Genomic DNA, 21,289 nt, shown 5'->3' with positions numbered 1-21,289 from the left:
ATCATTAATTTGTTCCAATGGAAGATAAAAATAAGCACAGGCAAGTACATGTACATGAATGTGCAAAAGTCTTGAGTCAGCCCCATTTCTTGATATTTTGCTTTGACTGTAAAAGCAATTCCCAAGAACTGCTTAAAACAGTGATGAAAAAACAAACAAACTGCCTTTCAAGCTCATTGTACACAGTCAATTTTTGTCCTTTATATTTTACTATATTTCCATGTATGGTTGCACATGCTTCAATAAATAACTGCACCCACTTCTCATTTTCCTACCAAAATATAAAGAAGTGAGGGGTGGCTCGTGACTTTATTAGTACTATACATCAGGCTAAGGGGAAATCACACCGAGTGAGACCTTCAACACATGCAAAGAACAACTTTGCTCCAAGTTTCACTACAGGAATCTCTGCGGTGTACCAGCAGAAGCAATTTGAAACTACTAAATCTCCATAAAACAGTCAACCAGCCACTCGTACTCATTTTTACTTCACTCTCATGAGCAACTTCCTCTCTTTTGTGGTCATTTTACAGTTTTGGTAAATACACTACACATCTGCTTTAATGCAGTTAATTAAACAGAACTTATGTGGAGGACTGACTCCATAAAAAACTGTTTAACACAAGATCTAACAGGCCAGTCAGTGATGGTTAGATGTAATTTGTGATATGGTTGAAACATCCACATCACCCGTTTCTTTTTGTTTATCCCCAACCTTTAGGTTAAGAAAACCAGCTACTGGATTCAGAAACATATACTTGATGTTTAAACTAAAAAGCAAACATGCATACAATATGTTTTTGTGTATTCTTGATGTTTTTTCTCTGCCTATTTGCTATTAAATACATTAGCTACCTTCACAAGGAAATCCCTAGAGTAGGTGCTGAAGTAAAATGCCGTATGCTCCTCCATGGTGGTGGAGAGCTCAGGATGTGGAGCCACCATTCCTCCTTTTATATCCGTCCCTGGAAACGACACACATAAATAGATGAGAAGTGTAAGTGAACCAGACAATTTTGCCAAATGGTGGTACGTATGAATTTTCACTCTGGTATATTCTGATGACAAGGACCTAGAAGCCAGGCGTAGAGGCGTCTGTTGAGGGACATGTCTCTTCTGAGCAGCGTGAGTGAGGCTGCAGAGACGACTGTGATCATGTCTTCAAAGCTCAAAGCAATGGTGGGCTCTGCTGGGTTCTAGCCAACAACAGGAAGATGCACAGTTAGCCGAGTAACAACAAAAAAAGTCCTAATACTATAACAGTATTACCATAAACATGATACATGTGTTTTGGTATAGTCCGTCTTTGATTTGAGAGTCTGAAAAGTTGAAAGGGTGCAATTCACACTGCCCCCCCCCGCCCAACCCCAAATCTAATATATTTGTTTTTGCCTTACATTTGTGTTGATCATGAAAACATTCATTGATTGCAATGCTTGAAATTTTCAGCCAATGCTGGATCATGAGCACAAGGAGCATCATGTTTTACAGTTTAACTCAATTATTTCAACTTAATTATTTGTTAGGAAAAATAAAGCACTAAAATGCCAACATCCGATGGACTTTTTCCACAAGTGAACGGAGAATGAATACGACACAGACGCGTGCTTGCTGTGTTTAGATAACTGGATTAACTGACCGTCTCACCAGACTGTTAAGCACCGGTGCACAAAATGCTGTGATAATGAATAGAAACAAGACTGGTTATAAACAAATTGTTTTCTTTGGACATAAAACTGGAAACGGGTCTTAGATTAGGATAATAAATGCACTTAGTTTGCTTAGTGTTAAAGATATAAAGTAAAAAAACAAAAGAAAACACAAGGAGTGCCTACCAGGCATGTTGCAAATGGGAAAAAGTAGAGCAGGATTTCAAGTGTGTTCCTCTGCACCAAGGCATTTGAATCTTGCAGAGATAGACAAAGTGACTTCACCTGTAGACAGAAAGAAGTTCAGACATTCGATAGCATGAATTGTAAAAAACAAAAGGGAAGAAAAGTGACATGAATTGTTCCCATAAGTAAGGATTTCATGTGCAGAGGCACTCACCACTACGCGCTGATCGTAGCCTAGCATGTACGCTTGTTGGCTCAGTGAGGCCATTCGGTCAAAATGTGTGACTATAAAGACGGACGCAGGCAGCCGCACCATAGGGGTGACCAGCATGCTCCCCCACAGGGCACCATAGAAGACCTGCTGACCCACGAGCAGTGACAACTTGACCAGCAGAGCATCGGTCCTTGACAGCAGAAGGGCACAAAGTGGAGATGACTCAGTGACACGCACAAAGCAACACGTACAATTATAAATCTATATTTCTACATTGCCGTCAGTGATGTCACGTCAGTGTTGTTGTCAGTGCTGACCAATGATATCCACTGACCGAGTATAGAAAGAATGATTAGTCGGGACACGGTCCTGTGGAGCCCAGTGACTCACAACATAATTTTCACTTGTGAAACTTTTGCCGCAAGTTAAGTCCTGAATAATTTTTCACTGTTTTTCCTGTCTACATCCAGTGCTGTGTACATTAGTGCAAAACAAACAATAAAAAAGGCATTTATGGTTAGACTAAAGCTGAAATGTTGACAATGCATGTCTGAGTGAGCAAACAGAAAAACGGTAAAGTGAGGACTCGCTCTACTGCATTAGGTCAGCTGAGAAGCAAACGTGTTATGAAGGCATGCATAAACAGCAAACTTGAATGACTTAATTTTTATACACCACTTTCAGCATTCCTGCCATTTTTGGATCAGTACCTAAAGATTTATTTATTTGTTTTTCATGACCCGTGCTGGATTTGGTCCACTGTATCGGGACGGTGACCACGTTCAGCCTGAATCTCACGTTGCAGAAAAGGAGAGGGTCACAGGTATCCATATAAAATTGTGAGTGGTTAGTGATGATTGTGTTGATGCGGCCAGAAAACTGAACAGGATGCAGGATGGATGAATCGCAAATTTGTTCCTAAAGAGGGATCAGACTGGAACTTCCAGGCAGTGATCCAAATGTAGCAGGAGCGCTGGGAGCGGTGATCAGCTGCACATGGAGGCAAATTTCTAAGGAACAACATCCATCCATCCATCTTCATCCGCTTTGTCCGGGGCCGGGTCGCGGGGACAGCAGCCTAAGCAAAGAGGCCCAGACCTCCCTCTCCCCAGCCACCTCCTCCAGCTTGTCCGGGGGAATACCAAGGCGTTCCCAGGCCAGCCGAGAGATATAATCTCTCCAGCGTGTCCTGGGTCTGCCCCGGGGCCTCCTCCCGGTGGGACATGCCTGGAACACCTCACCCAGGAGGCATCCTTGTCAGATGTCCGAACCACCTCAGCTGGCTCCTTTCGATGTGGAGCAGCAGCTGCTCTACTCTGAGCCCCTCCCGGATGGCCGAACTTCTCACCCTATCTCTAAGGGAGAGGCCAGCCACCCTTCGGAGGAAGCTCATTTCTGTCGCTTGTATCCGCGATCTCGTTCTTTCGGTCACTACCCACAGCTCGTGGCCATAGGTGAGGGTAGGGACGTAGATCGACCGGTAAATTGAGAGCTTCACTTTTACACTCAGCTCCCTCTTCACCACGACGGACCGGTGCAGCGTCCGCATTACTGCAGCTGCAGCCCCAATCCGTCTGTCGATCTCCGGCTCCCTTCTCCCATCACTCGCGAACAAGACCCCGAGATACTTGAACTCCTCCACTTGTGGCAGGAACTCATCCCCGACCCGGAGTTGGTCGGGGATAAGGAACAACGACCAAACTTAAATCATATATGGGGTTCTTTTTCATTTTTTTCAAAACTGTATAATTGTAAAATATTTGATAGCATCTCATAAATAATACCAGAATTATACTAAAGCCCCTCCCTTATTCACAGGGCTAGCCACGGCGGCCAGATCTGGATGGCTTGTTTGTTAGATGCATGCTGCATGCACAACAAACACCAAGAAAAACCCTGAAAATGCAAATGTCTTTGTTCCGTCAGAGGTGCAAAGAGATGTCTTGCATTTCTACTTTCATCTTCGGATTTGGTGAACTTGTAGGTACTAACAGCATACGTGGAATTCAGTCATAATAAACTGTCTTTTTATGCTATGTACCTGTCGTAGACCTCCAGTCCTTCTTCCAGGCCTGGTAGGAGACCTGTTATGAAAGCCTGAAGACTGGGCAGCAAAGCCTTCTGCAGAGGGAGATAGTAACGCTCATACAGCGTCAGCAGGACGGGCTTTACTGCCATGGCTGCGTGGGCCAAAAGTGGGAACAATCCTGAACTAAAAAGCACAAAAACACACAGGCTCAAGTAAACTTATGAACTCTTTGTTTATCTTTAAGCATCAAAGGTTTGGTTTTTCTACCTGTAAATGAACAGATCCTTGGCTAGCCATTTTGTTCCAATGATTTTGAAAATGACCTCATAGGTCTCCAGAGCCTTGAGGTGTACACCGCTGGGCAGGGCCGGGTGTAAACACTGAGCCAGACGCTTCCCTATGATCAGCCTCTTGGGCAGGAGGGAGTATCGCAGATTAGTCTGTAGCGCCTGTTTCAAATGCAGAGAAAATAATAAGAAAACTCTTTAGATGACGGCGAAAAAACGTTAAGAGGAAATGTGAGAACCTGTCAAAACACGACGACTAAACTAAACCCCCCCACAGATTACACTTCAGTGCTTAAAGTCATTTACAGTTTTAAATCAATCAGGTAAATTTCTCCCTCGCATTCCAACTGTTCGACATCGGCACACACAGACACTCCAAAGTCAACATCTTGCTGTACTGAAAAAAAGGACAGTGGCTCATTTATTACTAGTTATAAAGCTGTTAAACACATAGGGAGAGTTTTTATGTGGGAAATGAGAACTAATGCATAACTATAGGGAACTGAAAGACAGGCAACAGCGGTGAACCAAAAATGTCAACACCAGGAAGACATGGAAAAAAAAAAAGAGCTAAAAGCATGTCATCTCTGCACATTCAGACTGTACCTTATTGAGCTTTCCCAGGGATGAGATGAGATCTGCCCACTCACTCGAAGACTCGAAGTTTCGCAGCGCTTTCTCGATGACTGCCGCATAGCTACGATAACGGTAGTCATTCTGAAGTTCCAACTCCTCAGGATCCATGATACTTTAGTCTGATCCCAGCATCATCAGCATAATATCTCTGGTAAAAATGGCAAATGAGAGTTTTTGAGGGAAAAAACTCAAAAAACAAAAAAAACAGTAGCAGCATAAATGTGTGTGAAACCTGCTGGATGTCCTCAGCCTCTGAGGCTTGTTTATTCCAAATAAAATTATCCAATTAGCTCTGTTCACTGACATACACGAGCTCTGAGGCAAAGGAGACAAATGCCCTCATTCATGACTGCTCGGTGTTTGGCTGTCTGACCTGTCTCTCAGTCTGAGGAGGAGGACTCTTTCTAACACGAACTGTGCAGCCCTGCGAGCACAGCCGCAGAAAAACAAGCAAAGAGCTGAGCTTAAAAACACACAAAGAGATACACTTTGCATCTCTCTTGTCTACAGGAAACTTTAGAACAGCATTAATTGATTTTTGGGCCTCTGGGAAGCAAAAAAAAAAAAAAAAGAAAAAAAGAAAAATAAAATGGGGCAACATTGCAGCTCGCTTAGCTTTTAGGTTCAGCAGAGAAAACTTGCTAGCAAACAGTGGCCTGCAGACACAAAGGAAGATTAAGATTTTTTTTTTTAAAGAGTTTGATTTTGGACCACCGGTTGAATAAATGCACTGAAACCGTGTTTCAGTTTCCACCAACTTTTGAGGGAAATGTCTGGCCGTTAAGTTGATTAATGCTCCACTGGTAAAGCCCAGTTATTACCTGCTTTGTTTTTGCGGTAAAGACAGTTGCTTGTGAATACGTGTGCATATTATGTATTCAAATATAGCTAAACAAAGGAATGGGTGGGGGAGCAGGAAGGCAGGATTAGAGAAGCACGGGCATCTGGACTCCCTGTGGCTGATCTAAGAGGGCTTTACCACTGTAAACACCGTCCCGATGCTCAGGACGACAGTTCATTCACGGGGAAAATCACATGCCATTTGGCAAATTTATAACCTACAAAAATTTAGGAATTGATTGAAAGAATTCAAATCTAATAAAAGACAAAATGTTAAAGCCTACCAATACAACTCTGCCTAGGACACCAGTGAAAAATAGACAAACCCAGCTCTAGACTGAGTGAGTGAGGATGTGAAAGAGTTGAGGTTATTTCATGTCCAGAGGAGGCGGTGATCAACTGAGACCTTGCTTTTTCATATCGTCCTGACAACGAGCCTACTCATTTATGTCCTATGTAATTGACGTTTGATTTTGGTCTATATCTTTTGACTTATTTGAGCCACCCTACTAAGTCCTGATGTACTAAATAGAGAACACTCTGGGCTTTCCATTGATATCTCGTGTGTTTGGGTGGCTTCTTTTAGCTCCAAAGAGGAAGGAAATCACAGAAAACGTTCAATGGGAAGATTCCCCTTTCCTCGGTTCTCAGGAGGATATGGGCATATTATATTTTGGCTTTTCTTCACGTCATTGTGATCAGTGAAGTGTTTTACACGTTGTTGGACAAAAGAGTCTTCACTTTGTTAGGCTATTAAATAAACCCACTGCCCCATATTTACATTTAATTTCTGAAAATAAAGAATAAAAACTTTTTAAAGGCTCTTCTTTGAACATTTAGCAAATTTAAAAAGAAAAAAGTACACACAACAGACAAAACAGAAAAACACAGGCCTCTCCACAAAGCTGTGTAGGCTAACTGGCTGGTAGATTTGAAAAATGAGTAAACATTATCCTACATATACAATTATTGGTGTCATCCTTAAGTTTTGGCCTTCCAAAGGAAAAAAAAAACCTGGTTGGTGATTTTTACAATTAGCTTAATAAAGCTAAAAATGCATTTCTTTTTTAAACAGCAAAAAACAAACAAAACCCAAATTTTTAAATCGAACCTTTTTTGGTCTCTTTAAAAATACTCTTGGATGAAACTGGTGAATTCATCTATCCATCCATGCTCCTCATCTTATCCAATTCAGGGTTGCACGGTGGGGAATCACCATCTTTTCCAAGATGCCGCATGAGAAACTGGGTGTATGAGCTCACCTTATCAGTGTGGCCCTCCACAATAGTCCCAGTTTCTCATGAAGCCCCTTCGCAAAATTGGTCCTGATAGATCACCACTCAGCCACAGGGCTAACACAGAGACAGACAACCATTCTGTTGTCCATATTCACATCTGCAGCTAATTTAGAGTCATCAGTTAGCCTAACATAAGAGTGTTTGGACTGTGGAGGGAGAACATGCAAACACAAACCAGCGTCTACATGTTATTGTGTACTGTAATTTGGGAACAGTGACAAAAATATGTGGAATGGAGTATTAAAAAGACTGAAGTCACTGCAGCCATTTTCTGCGCTTCTCGTCTGAGCTTTTTGTGGTCTTCAACGTTTGTTTGTTTTTTAAACTCTTCCTCTTCTATGTGAACCTTGCTGTCACTCCGTTTCCTGTTCAAACTTTTCAAATAACTGTAATTCAACCTGTTCATTAGATCATCTTGGTGGAATGGAATTCAGGAATGCACTGTCCTTGCGCATTCCCACAATTCCCTCCCTCTGCATGGCTAAAACATTATGCAAAGCATAGAATCTTACATTAGTCGAATGTCATGCAAAAAGTGGTGACACGTTTTAAATACATAAAGTGTCCTGCAGTGGTGCCAGGTTTGCTAAATGACCCCAGACATCGTCATTTCTGTAGTGCGGATTCTTACTGCTGGTCATAAAAGCATCATTGTGCACATCTGTGACTAGAAAATACAGGCCGATCATGTATTAATCTAAAAAAAAAAAAAAAAAAAAAAGGTCACATCTTCTTTATGTGTGTGTTTTAACTGTAATGTGCATTGAATATTAAAGAAGAGCCGGTTCAAAAATACCCAGAGCATCCATGCACGGGTGTGTATGTGTGATCAATGACACGTGCATGTGACACATGTTAGCTCTGTTCACAAAGAGTTTTCTTGACCTACGGACCAGCACCACAGCAACTATGAGGTTAGACAGTCTTTCATCAAGGCTTACTTGCAAATCCAGCACTGTTTGTAAAATCCAGGCTTTCCTCCCTGTCACGGGTGGATTGGACTGCTGATATGTTTCAAAGTGGGGGGTTTTCTCCCCACTAACAGAACTTATATACAAGGGTTTCAATTAGAAGACAAATAACTCTAAACACTTTGACCAGTTTAACGTGTTTTTAGTCATACATCTGCCTGCAAATACTCTGAGTGTGTGTCTGTGTGCATGTGTGTGTGTAGCGACTGGGGGGGAAAAAAGCATTCTGGAGAATTACAAGTGACAGCTTGATAACCAAATTGTGCAGGCCGGGCAGAACAAAGTTTAAATTCTCACTTCCTCATTGTAAGTATCGGCAAAAACAGCAAGTGTGATAAACCCGTGCATTTCTACAGAAACAGGAGTGTGTGTGCTTTGAGGGTGGACGCACGCTCCAAGGCACACAACAAGCCCCGTCAGCTGACTAACACCACCAACACGGCCACAGCAGGCTTTAACGACGGTGTTGGCGCATAGGATGATGATGAAAGAGGCTGTGGATGCAGCATGAAATGTGGCCAAATAACAGTTGGCTGCAGCAGCCTTTAGCCTGTAAGTACACTGTAGCATTAGAGCCTACAGATTATGTAACAGCACGACTTCAGACCAAAACCTGCATGATACTATCACTACCTTACAGGCTAGGAAATATATTAAAGAGTAGTCAGACACGTTTCCCCCCCATAGGTAAGCAGATAAAAATCCTAAAAATCGAATTTTCCTATTTTTTCCTAAAGTCACAGGAAAATCACATTTGTTTTCTTTGGTTAGGGTTTCTTTGGTTATAATAATAAAGCGCATAGTGTTAGAACCCCGCCGCAAACAAAATCAGCTAGCTACGTGGTGCATGAATGACTCACCGACAGAAAAAGCAGCACGAGATGCGCGGGGCCACGCTCGCTTCACAGCACTCAGACACGAGCGGCAGACAGTCCGGTCCTGATGGTGCATCCTCCAGGCAAAAGCCGCTCACAGGAAAAAAAAGGATGTGTGTGTGAAAACAACCATACCCGGAGCACCAGGGCTGACTCTGGCAACTGGGCGGGGATCTCCTATAGCTGATCAGCTGATCCAGCACCAGACGCTCACTTCCTCACAGAGAAGAAGAAAGGGTGGGAGCCGGGAAAGTGTAGTCGGTAAATGTAAATATTCGCTTTCTTGGTGCCTTAAAGAAAAGTCGATACACGACAAAATGTGTGCTAAAAGAAGCATAAACTAAACACTTTGTGCAGTTGTGAAATTGAGATGTAGACGGTAATGAAATGTCATCACTCCCCCTCTGCTTTGGTATGTTCCAGGATGTGCAGTGTTTACAAACCTCTCACCTCGCCGTCAGAGATCTGACCACGGGGTGCTTTCGGTTAGGCCGCATTGCTAATGAAGGTTCCTTAAATGAGTGAAGTAACCCGGAAGTATCTGCGTGGCGGGGCTTATTTATTAGCTTCAGAGATTTACACAAAAGGGAGAGTTTGTTTTTAAAAGCAGGATTTAGCATATTGGCATTTATGACTGTAATATTTTGTTATAATAATGAGATTGTTAGCTAAAAACTCACTATTTTTGTCCTTAAGAATTACTCCAATTTGAATACTTTGAAAAGACCAAAATTCAATATTTCTAGACTGGGACAATATGAGGTCATGGAGAGATTTCCATAAATTTTGGACAGTCACACGCCCATAAAACATGCGCTCTGTTGCTTTGTTGTTTTACAAATCTAACAGTTGTCTGACACAAATTTAAACCTGTGTAATTCAAGTATATCTCCATTTTCATCCATTATATGTGTCGCAGACCAAATTTGTTTTGCCATCTATTCTTCCACAAACATAAATTTCCCTCGATTCAATATCACCCTATTATTCCACAATGGAACATTGTGGGCACTAAAGTTATGTTTAAACATTAATTTCCAATTTAACAAAACTTGTTGATGAAATTTGGAGAGTTTTATGGGCAGTTTAGAAATTTCAAAATCACATACTAATAGAAATTGGATATCCCCAACTTTGTTGAAAATAAGATGGTATCAAGAACCAGATCTCATCATTTTTTTAAGAAAGATCAGAGCCAATTAATCTTTAACACGCCAGTCATTTTTTCACAATCGATTGCTTTTAAACCCCCCTCTTCATAGTCTTTTATCAAGTCCCTGTTACTGATATAGTGATGTTTATTTTTCCATATGAAATTAAAATTCACCTTATTGATGTCTTTTACAATCCTTGGTGAGATGACTAGGGAATAAGCTGGATAGATTAATCAGGACAAAGATTCAACCTTGGTTAACATTGTTCTTCTGAACAACGTTAAATCTCTCTGTAGCCAATGGTTCAAAGGTATTTTTTGCATTTGTCAACTGTGTTCTGAATATTCTTTTTTTCACTATCAGCCATGCATTTAGTTAACCAAATTCCAAGATATTTGATTTCATTTTTGACAGGTGTATCATACAAAGAAGAGTGAGAACAAGTATGGATACTCATGAGTTCACATTTGTCCAGGTTCAGGCGTAGTCCAGAAGCATCAGAAAAGATCTTTATTGGAATTTGTTCTTTATTTTTTAGAAAGATTGTTGTATCATCGGCAAGCTGACTTATAATTAATTTGTGGTTATTTATGTCTAATCCTTTTTATGTTTGAATTTATGACAGTAATAGCAAGGAATTCAGTGGCTACAATGAATAAAAGAGGCGAGATGCTGCAGCCCTGCCTGATGCCTCTTTCCACCCTGAACCTGGGACATGTGCCTTGAAAGGGAAACACAACTATTATAATATCAGTGTATAACATAGTCATCATATCCAGGGCAGCCCTAAAATGTTTAAATGTCTTAATAATAAAAGTCCTTCAAATACAAACAAACACGCCTAGTAGCAACTATCACAACCACCAGATTCACAAGACATGCTATTTTTAACCATCACGTTTCGCGCAATTTACAGTAAATTGCATGTTTCATACTGTAATAAATTACAGTTGCACAGTTCATTTGAATATTCTCCTCTTGCAAGAAAAACACATAGAACTAAATAATCCACAAGTCCAGCAACAAAAATATCCCTGTCCACAACTTTCAGTCACACAACTGACACAGTGCCCCTTTATTAAATCCAGTGTTTTTAACAATAAACAAAGAACCCCACGCGCCTTCTCCTTTAACATTCCAAACTTTGTAGTAAACGCTTTTTTTTGGACTGTTCCTAGTTTACATAAGTGACATAAAACAGGAGGGCAAGAACATGTTGTGGTGAACTGAGATGTGCATTTTGTAGTCCAATTTCTGCACATTGTAGTTTCAACAGGAAGAACATCATTCACACTCTTTTTTCTAACTCCTTATCTTTTCTCCTACCTGCCAAACATAATTAGTAAAAGGAAACAGGAGATAGTTTCATTCATGTTGGAACGCGTTCCCAGATAGTACGAATACTACATTAATAGTAAGATTACTGCAAATTAAGCATTCTAAAACACATGAGTACTGTAAACAACAAAAAAATATTTTATTTCTTATACACAGAATACTCTGGAGCAGGCACAACGTTGGTGCTTACTTTCCACACAGTACATCCATTATCCTAGTTTTACAGAAGAGATTTTGTTTACTAACTTTCCATAAATATATTCACCAAATTAGCTGGTAATTGATCAAGAAGACACAACATGCACCACCATCTGTTCAGATATGGTGCTACTGTACTGGAAGCAATGGGGTCAGTGCAAGATATGTTGGACACTTTGTGTTTTTTTGTGTTATATCCTGGAAAAAACAAAACAAATGAAGATGCTGATATCAGTGTATCTCAGACAGCCCAGTAATACAGTATACAGATCAGATCCAGGTTCTAATGATTACTGTCGTGAGTTCGTAAGTAGTGCTTTTCTTTTCTGTTTTTGCATCTTTTCTGTAAGCACTGCTTTCTATGTTATGTTTTGACTGTTTCAAATTCAGTGTTGTGCAAAGAACATTTTCATGTTGAAATGTAGTGAAAGCTGATAAAAGCTGAGCTATTTTACAAATAGAAAAAAATATTAAAATAAAAGTTCCCTGCTAGGGACTTTTATTTTATTATTATGAACTGTCACAAACACCAATATACAGTGGCTTGCAAAAGTATTCGGCCCCCTTGAACTTTCCACATTTTGTCACATTACAGCCACAAACATGAATCAATTTTATTGGAATTCCACGTGAAAGACCAAACAAAGTGGTGTACACGTGAGAAGTGGAACGAAAATCATACATGATTCCAAACATTTTTTACAAATAAATAACTGCAAAGTGGGGTGTGCGTAATTATTCAGCCCCCTTTGGTCTGAGTGCAGTCAGTTGCCCATAGACATTGCCTGATGAGTGCTAATGACTAAATAGAGTGCACCTGTGTGTAATCTAATGTCAGTACAAATACAGCTGCTCTGTGACGGCCTCAGAGGTTGTCTAAGAGAATATTGGGAGCAACAACACCATGAAGTCCAAAGAACACACCAGACAGGTCAGGGATAAAGTTATTGAGAAATTTAAAGCAGGCTTAGGCTACAAAAAGATTTCCCAAGCCTTGAACATCCCACGGAGCACTGTTCAAGCGATCATTCAGAAATGGAAGGAGTATGGCACAACTGTAAACCTACCAAGACAAGGCCGTCCACCTAAACTCACAGGCCGAACAAGGAGAGCGCTGATCAGAAATGCAGCCAAGAGGCCCATGGTGACTCTGGACGAGCTGCAGAGATCTACAGCTCAGGTGGGGGAATCTGTCCATAGGACAACTATTAGTCGTGCACTGCACAAAGTTGGCCTTTATGGAAGAGTGGCAAGAAGAAAGCCATTGTTAACAGAAAACCATAAGAAGTCCCGTTTGCAGTTTGCCACAAGCCATGTGGGGGACACAGCAAACATGTGGAAGAAGGTGCTCTGGTCAGATGAGACCAAAATGGAACTTTTTGGCCAAAATGCAAAACGCTATGTGTGGCAGAAAACTAACACTGCACATCACTCTGAACACACCATCCCCACTGTCAAATATGGTGGTGGCAGGGGGTGCTTCTCTTCAGCAGGGACAGGGAAGCTGGTCAGAGTTGATGGGAAGATGGATGGAGCCAAATACAGGGCAATCTTGGAAGAAAACCTCTTGGAGTCTGCAAAAGACTTGAGACTGGGGCGGAGGTTCACCTTCCAGCAGGACAACGACCCTAAACATAAAGCCAGGGCAACAATGGAATGGTTTAAAACAAAACATATCCATGTGTTAGAATGGCCCAGTCAAAGTCCAGATCTAAATCCAATCGAGAATCTGTGGCAAGATCTGAAAACTGCTGTTCACAAACGCTGTCCATCTAATCTGACTGAGCTGGAGCTGTTTTGCAAAGAAGAATGGGCAAAGATTTCAGTCTCTAGATGTGCAAAGCTGGTAGAGACATACCCTAAAAGACTGGCAGCTGTAATTGCAGCAAAAGGTGGTTCTACAAAGTATTGACTCAGGGGGCTGAATAATTACGCACACCCCACTTTGCAGTTATTTATTTGTAAAAAATGTTTGGAATCATGTATGATTTTCGTTCCACTTCTCACGTGTGCACCACTTTGTGTTGGTCTTTCACGTGGAATTCCAATAAAATTGATTCATGTTTGTGGCTGTAATGTGACAAAATGTGGAAAAGTTCAAGGGGGCCGAATACTTTTGCAAGTCACTGTATATCCAGCTACATTATTACCTTGCTTTTAATTTATAACAGTAAATATAACTAATGTTATATTCCATGTAGGTGCCATGACCCTGACATAGGCTCTTTTCACAGAAAACATTTTGATCTCTTACAGCAGAAGCAGAACAGGCGTCTGTATAATGAATGGTGGCTGAAGCTGTGATTTAAGGGTTTTGTTATTGCATGCAGGCTCACTGTCACTCTGACGTACCCTTTTATAAGACATGACATGACATTGTAGTTACTGGTAATATGCTGATATATCAATTTTTAGAAGTTATAGTTTTTCAAATGCCTGTTCCAAACCACAAAATCAAACTATATATTTTCATAAACAAGCAATCTGAGGTTTCTGAGTGTCATCTTAAACGTGACTTTCACTTGCCAAGGTACGTGTCAAGCATTATTATTATTATTGTTATTATTGTTGCTTTAATGTCATTTCAAACAGTTTTTCCAGATAAGAGGAGTAGGCTATAACTTACAATCCAATATTATTTCAACACAGACTGAGTTATATCTCCACACTACACATGAATCTGCGCTAGCCTCTCAGACCAAATTTAAGACCTTTCTATGTTCATTTTATAGCTGTTAGATCAAGACAACCCCCCCATCTTACTGGACAAATGCACCAATTCATAAAATTGAAGTATTATATATTGCATAATAAGTCTTAACTGCGACTTGTGCAGTTATATAATGGCACTGCTTTTGCAGATGCTTCCACGCATTGAAACCTGCGAAATCGAGTTTACGTCTGTAGATGGAGCTCTTGTAACTGTAGATATCTTTTTTTTAAACTCCCGCTAATCCAGCTGTCACCTTACTTAAAGACCATGACAATGCTTCAAGCAGAAGTACAAGTGAAGCATTTTAAATACTACAGTTTCCTCATATTGCAAAATTGAAACATGAGACATACAACATGAGTGTGACATAGTGCAGCGTGTGGTGCTTGTCTATCTCTGACGTCCCAAGTTTTTAACAAAAGCTACAAAAATCTTGTACTTTGACAGAAAGACAAGAGTTTGGATTATTCTAATCAGGGTTTTTAAATATGTGTGAGCCGCTGTAATCGGGCACAGTTGTAATGAGAATGCCTTCTTGTGCACCTAACAGTGGTTCAAGTTTGAAGAAATTCAATGTATTTATAAAACTAAAAATGTTAGCAGCCCCATTAGTTATACCTCCATGTGTCACAATTTGGTAGGCAGATGTTTCACAAAAAGTCAGTTGCTTTGTCATTTTTGTGCAATTTTTTCTTCCGTTTTGGCCATTTGCTATTTGTTTGATAGACTCCTTTTTGGCTGTCTTATCTGTACAGGAAATCTGATGTGTTTTAAGTTCAGTTGAGATTACACAAACATGTCTCCAGGCTACTTACAAAAGAATGTGACTTTCATTGAATCAAATAAGTTAGGCTTCATACAGTGCTTCATGTACTCTCTGTCCTAAACTTCACATATGTGATTACAGTCCAGAGCCTGAAAGTGGCTGTCTTATTTGACAAACATCTACACATCTCATACAGGACAACGGATTTTCTCTGATGTCACATGGCAGGAGATGACTTGTAAGTCCATTGGGCAACATCTGATAAGAATCCAGACCTGAACGCGTCTACACGCATGCAGTAAAACCTCAACTTTAACTATGTGGCCTGATGTGTGTGAAAGTTCAAGGATGTAATCATCACCGTGTAGACTTTATTCTTTCTCATGTAAACGTTAAATAAAATACATTTAAAGCAGATACACTTCTATCATTTCTTACAGGTTTTGGGGATATATTTTTTCAGTAATATCCCTCACGATGTAGAAAAGAAGAAGTTTTACACTATTTGAAATAATAATGATAATTTAAATGTGCTTATTTTTGCCAAAAAAAATGTTGTTACATTGTATTGTTTAGGCAAGGTCTGGAGGATGAACACAGAAGGCGTAGAGGTGGTGAAGTTTAAACACCTGGGGTGATTTGTGACAGAAAGATGTCAGCAAGAGTTTAAAGATGGTATAAGACCATCTTATTTTCATTGGGAGTGACTGGGAAGGATTAGAGATGAGAACATCAGAGGTACAGCTCAGGATGGGTTAGGAGATATGCAGAGGAGGGATAGTGGATATACGCTGTGTGAAGGATGTTGAAGATGGAGCTGCCAGGCAAGAAGAAAAGAAGAAGAGCACAAGATTCATGGATATGGGGAAGGAGGACATGCTTGATGTGACAGAAGAGGATGCTGGGAAAGAGTGAAATGGAGGTAAATGATCTGCTGTGGCGAGGCCTAAAGAGCGCAGCTGAAAGAAGAAGAAGACACAGATTCTTCCTTCTAATACAGCGAGCTATAAATAGATGCATGCTGACCATTCTTTGCTTCAGATGGTTCACAGTTTACACTGATGCTGGGACACAGAATAAAATAGTTTTTATGGTTTTTAAAATATGACACCCACAATTTCCTCTTGTCATTTGTGATCGTGGTTGCCTCATGACGAAAAATTATATATAAATATATTTTCAGTTTAAAATTAGTTGAAATAAAGCGTATCTTATCATCACAATTACTTGTACAGTGTGTCTGAATAAGAGGAACATCATGTAAATCTGAAATCGGAAGCTCCTTTTTTCATGTTATGTGAATACCAGTGAGTGGCATGTTATCAATAATCACTAGATTTGGAGACTATGTCTAATAATAGAAAAGATTTATATGGGTCGAGTGAGAAATTCCAGTATTGGGAAGTGCTTGCTCACCGTGCCCCAAAAATGGATCAGTGAGTGATAAACATCTTATTTGCTTTGTACACACAGTTCATGCCAAGTCCTGAGAATTCGCCAGGCTATTTTTAACACAAAGATTTCTGAGGACGTTCAATTCAGGGGACCACGAGGGCTGTTTGGAAAGCTTCAGCAATGTTTCTTGAAGCTCCTTCTCATGGATTTTGAGTTTTGCATTTTGGGTCATTGTCCTGCTTTAGGATTCACCCTGCATTAAAAACATAGTATTTCCACCCCCATGCTTACTAGTGTTCATGATGCTACTATCAACAAATGCTGTTCCTTCTTTCTCTAAACATATCTTTCATGACTCTCAAAGAGCTCAATTTGAACTTTATCTGTCAACAGCACTTGTTTCCAAAACGACTCTGGCTCATTATTGTTGTGAACGCTTCAGACACTGACTTTTGCGAGGAGGCCGCAGAGAAAGTTTCCTTTCCTCCTCGACATACATCCCCATTGTGCAGCCTTCGCCAGCCCTCCTGAACATTCCTGCATTTGCTTTGCAGTCACTTGGGTAACTTTGTGTTGCCTTTCTGCTCAGTAGGCTTGCAGTTGTTCTTAGTCCTCTGAATCTCTTGTGGATCCCCTTAACTGGTAACTATTAATAACAGTTAACTTCATTTTAGATATCTAGTCAAGCCTAGAAACACCCACTGTAGATTAACAGGCCTACCGAGTTAATGAGGTTTTGTGTGTCTTACAAGTTTTGTGCACAAACCTTTGACTGCTCTTTAACTAATGAATTCATTAGTACTAATGCTACTGTAGTGTGGAAGCTTGAAGATCTCTGTTACTATGGACATAAATGCAGATGCATATTAAAGTTCATAATGAATACTTTCTAAACTGGACCATTTAGCTTTTGTAGTTCTGATGCTCTCTGAATGCTTCCAGGTTTTAAATTTGTGAGCCAAGTTAGCTAATTTAACTCAAACATGCTTTAAGACAAAAGCACGGATCCTATAGCTATGTTTACACTCTAAACACAAAAGTTGTGCTACAGTATTTATGATCAGACACAACAAAGTTGGACAAAGAGGAGGGGAAAGATTTGATTTATTCTTCTTGTTAGTCTTCTGCCTCTCTTTTCTTTTTCCTGTCTGTTTCCTGCCCTCACGTTCTGTTTCACTGATGACTGGTTTCTCATTAATACGCTGTTAAAATCTCACATACATTGTGTAATTTCAGCTTAACTGATACTACATCTGCTATGGATGAACTATCCCAAATGGCACATTTCTGTGCTCCCTGGCCTCAAGGTGGCTCCACAACTACACAATAGATTTAAACAGAATAGAACACAATAGAAAAAAACCCCCATAAAATAGAACTTTATTGTTTGTTTTTGTTGGGTTTTTTTTTTCAGAAAAGGACTGTTTATCAGCTCTTGGATTGCCAGCAAAAGAAAAAGTATCCAACAAAGTTACATAGTGAGGTGTGCAACATGATAGTAAACAGTGCAACGTGTGGTCCTTCCAGTACACCTGGCTTTCTTTGGGAGTCGACCAGTCTGGATATTTCTGAGAAAATGTTAGTCATTCTGATAGCAGACACGTCTCTGTGATCTTGAATAACTGAACTAACATTTTACACATACAATACTTCCACATACCACACCCAAGATACAGGTGCCTTCTGCAAAAGAGATCTGTGGTTTGTCTTTCTTAGAAGAATCCAAAGAAAGATATTATAAGAAAACCCTGAAAACAAACTTAGAAAGTACCAGCCTCAGTCAAATCAAATCAAATGACTTTTTATTGTCACATCACAGTGCTGAGTTCCTTACGATTACACTTTAACTCCTAAGTTAACATTTGTTATGACTTTGACCATGAATTAAAACAATACAGCAGCTGCTGAGACGAACAGCGTCAACCTTATTTATAGGCACCTGCCAGACGAAGGACTTTTCCTTGGATATTGTGTCCTACATTTCTCTTAATATGCAGCGTTGTTACTAACAACAAATTCGAGTGACCTAGACTACACGAGACACCAGAGGTTTTCCCAAAAATACCTTTTTGGGTTAATAAAGAAAGTATTCACAGCTGTAACCATCCAGCACAATCTCCCAAAGTCACCTGTTTACCGAATGCTTATTACTGGTGTGAACGTGAGTTATTCTGCACCCCAGTTCTCCCGCTAACATTTCCTCTATTTTGCTTGAACATTGAATGAGGTAGGGCAGCAATGCGTGGATAGAATGAACAACAATGTTAACGCACTGCAGTGTGAGTCATATCAAACCAGTTAGGCGGGATAGTTTTTGTTTTTTTAACAAGTTTTTAAAATGGCTGTTGGAAAATAGTGTACACATATACTTCTAACCTTCAGCACTAATCCAACAATACTAGGAAGTCAAACCTACAGTGCAGGAACAACCACTAAATAACTGGGACTGTAAAGTGTCTTGCTACTCTCCATCTGTAACGCCTGTCTTGTATAACAATATCTAGATAATTGCAATCTCATTTGGCTTTTAAATGTGGAAGGCTTGCAAAGTGAAGAGTGTATCTTCTTCTTTTGTCTGTGTGCACAGATGTGCTGTTAAGTGCAGTGAGCCTTTTCTGTGTTTGATCGATCTGCATGCTGACTTCAAGCTCTGCATCAAGTCTTATTCAAGTGAAACAAAATTGTCTTACTATTGCTAGGCTGAGGCTCCTTCTAATAGATGGCAAAAATAACAAACTAGTATTTATTTGTAGTCTATTTATAGTCATTTCTATATTAATTTCACATTAATTGATCTCAGGTTTAAGTAAAAATTGTAATCTATGATCGCATTGTCACTCTTTGTGATTTAAACTGCCACGACGAGAAGGACAAATGTTGTAAAATTACTACTGATATAGAATCTAAAAAAAGCACACAATAAAAATGTAACTACTGTTCATATAACAGACTACCCATTACATTGCACACCTACTGTTCTTTGACCTGAAAATGTGTTGAAATATAGTGATTAAAACATGCACTTTAATGGGCAACTGACCAGGCTGTTATTTTAGGGTTCAGCACTCATCCTAAGCAATTAAACCACTTCAAGGCATAAAAGCCTGTTTATAAATAACCTCACAACCAACAGGCCAGAACCAAAATTGTCAGTTTGTTTAATCCCCCCCCCATTCGCAGCTGTTCAATCTAATTCTGATCAACACCACAGGTTTTATGACTGCGACGATGAAGCAATACAGAACGCCGGTGTACACTGGAAACTCAAAGTCTTTTCAGATCTCTTGGGAGAGGCTTGTAAAGGATTACTCATTCAACACATGACACTGGGTGGCATTATTTTGGCATAAATAAATAAAAAAATCATATTGGTATTTCAAACAAAAATGTTTTGGGACACTTCGGAGGTGCTTTTCGTGGGAAAATGTAGATAAAGCAATTCTAAACAACAGAAAATAAAGGACACTAAAAGTGAAGAGAGGAAAAGAAAATCTAATATGTAGGTCAAAGGTTAAAGAACTGTCAGATCAAAGTGCAGACACTTTCACTGCTCTCTGAATAGATTTTAATGTTTCGAGTGGGGTGGATTAATAAAAAGGCTTATTTGAGTATACAAACTTCCAAAATTCTGTATTTATTGAAGTTCAAGCAAAGCATCGGCATCAGCTGCTGGTGGTGTAATGGTGTGGGGGATATTTTCTTGGCACACTTTAGGTCCCAAAGTAACAACTAAGCCTCATTTAAACACCACAGCCTATTTGAGTATTTTGAGAATGTCCATCCCTTTATGACCACATTGTACTCATCTTCTCATGTCCGCTCCCAGCAGGAAATCACACCATATCACAAAGGTCAAATCATCTCATACCAGTTTTCTTGAACATGAAAATAAATTGTCTATATTCAAATAGCCTCCACAGTCACCAAATCCCAAACCAATGTGTTTCTAGCACCTTATATAATCCATGCCACACAGAAGAAAAGCAGTTCTGAAGCCAAAAAGGGGCTGAACCCAGTACTGGCAAGGAATACCTAATTAAGTAGTGGGCGGGTGTATTTATTCCACTATGTGGTTTCTTCTAGGACGTTATAGAGATATGATATAAAACGCAAATAATTTAGACAGGGATAAAAACAATAACAACGACAAAAATCATTCATTCATCCATACACATGTTAGTTTACTGCAATAAAGTTTCCTACCTCTTCCTCATCTCTTCAATCAATGATGCTTACTGGGTACAAAAACCTTGAGGCAAATAATTTAATATTAGTCTCCCATCTGACTTAAGACTGTAACTAAGGAAAAAAGGGGAAAAGGAGCCCCTCTCTAGCAATTAAGCGCTCAGGCCGTAGTCTGGTAGGGAATATAACTAGCTTTTACCAGCAAAATAAAAAAGTTTAAAGTCCAAAATAGATTAAATTTAAATATAAAACAACAACAAACAAAAACACACACGCGCTCACAAAAGTCAATCAATTCCCACTTCCTGGTGAAATCGAAACACACCGCAACATAGTGTCGCGCAACAAAAACGCAACCGAAAGAGGCGCAATGCCTGCTGGGAAATGTAGTCTTTCACGAAATGGAATTTTCCAAGATATCTGCGAGAGCGGAGTGAGTGGAAATTTACTCCGTTTCCCTCCCTTCGTAGTATGCAGAACTGTGTCTGCCGTGCAGGATGTTTGGTTGAAACTCAACCAGTAGAATCATATTCTTATCTGTCTGCTGAGGCTGTT

General features: G+C 39.9%; 1 protein-coding gene across 2 annotated transcripts in view; it reads right to left on the bottom strand.

Annotated features, from left to right (window-relative positions):
• dop1b (DOP1 leucine zipper like protein B) overlaps window positions 1–21,029 on the bottom strand; it is a 36,488-nt gene extending 15,459 nt beyond the window's left edge. Inside the window, exons 1-8 of one of the 2 annotated variants that reach the window (XM_042220433.1) lie at window positions 20,753–21,029; window positions 4,972–5,149; window positions 4,346–4,527; window positions 4,091–4,261; window positions 2,050–2,239; window positions 1,836–1,934; window positions 1,073–1,196; window positions 856–965 (exon numbers count right to left, since the gene is read on the bottom strand). In XM_042220433.1, coding sequence (XP_042076367.1) covers window positions 856–965; window positions 1,073–1,196; window positions 1,836–1,934; window positions 2,050–2,239; window positions 4,091–4,261; window positions 4,346–4,527; window positions 4,972–5,109 — 1,014 coding nt within the window. In that variant the 5' untranslated portion in view covers window positions 5,110–5,149; window positions 20,753–21,029. Of the gene's footprint in view, window positions 1–855; window positions 966–1,072; window positions 1,197–1,835; window positions 1,935–2,049; window positions 2,240–4,090; window positions 4,262–4,345; window positions 4,528–4,971; window positions 5,150–8,970; window positions 9,693–20,752 lie in introns of those variants that run through there. The other variant, XM_014333322.2, reaches the window with a different exon arrangement.
• Between the last annotated feature and the right edge of the window lie 260 nt (window positions 21,030–21,289).

The sequence above is a fragment of the Haplochromis burtoni genome, unplaced genomic scaffold (assembly GCF_018398535.1).
Source record: "Haplochromis burtoni strain Fernald_Lab_line unplaced genomic scaffold, NCSU_Asbu1 Contig_48, whole genome shotgun sequence".
In the NCBI taxonomy this organism is placed as follows: Eukaryota; Metazoa; Chordata; class Actinopteri; order Cichliformes; family Cichlidae; genus Haplochromis; species Haplochromis burtoni.
This window is presented reverse-complemented; position numbering and strand designations above follow the sequence as displayed.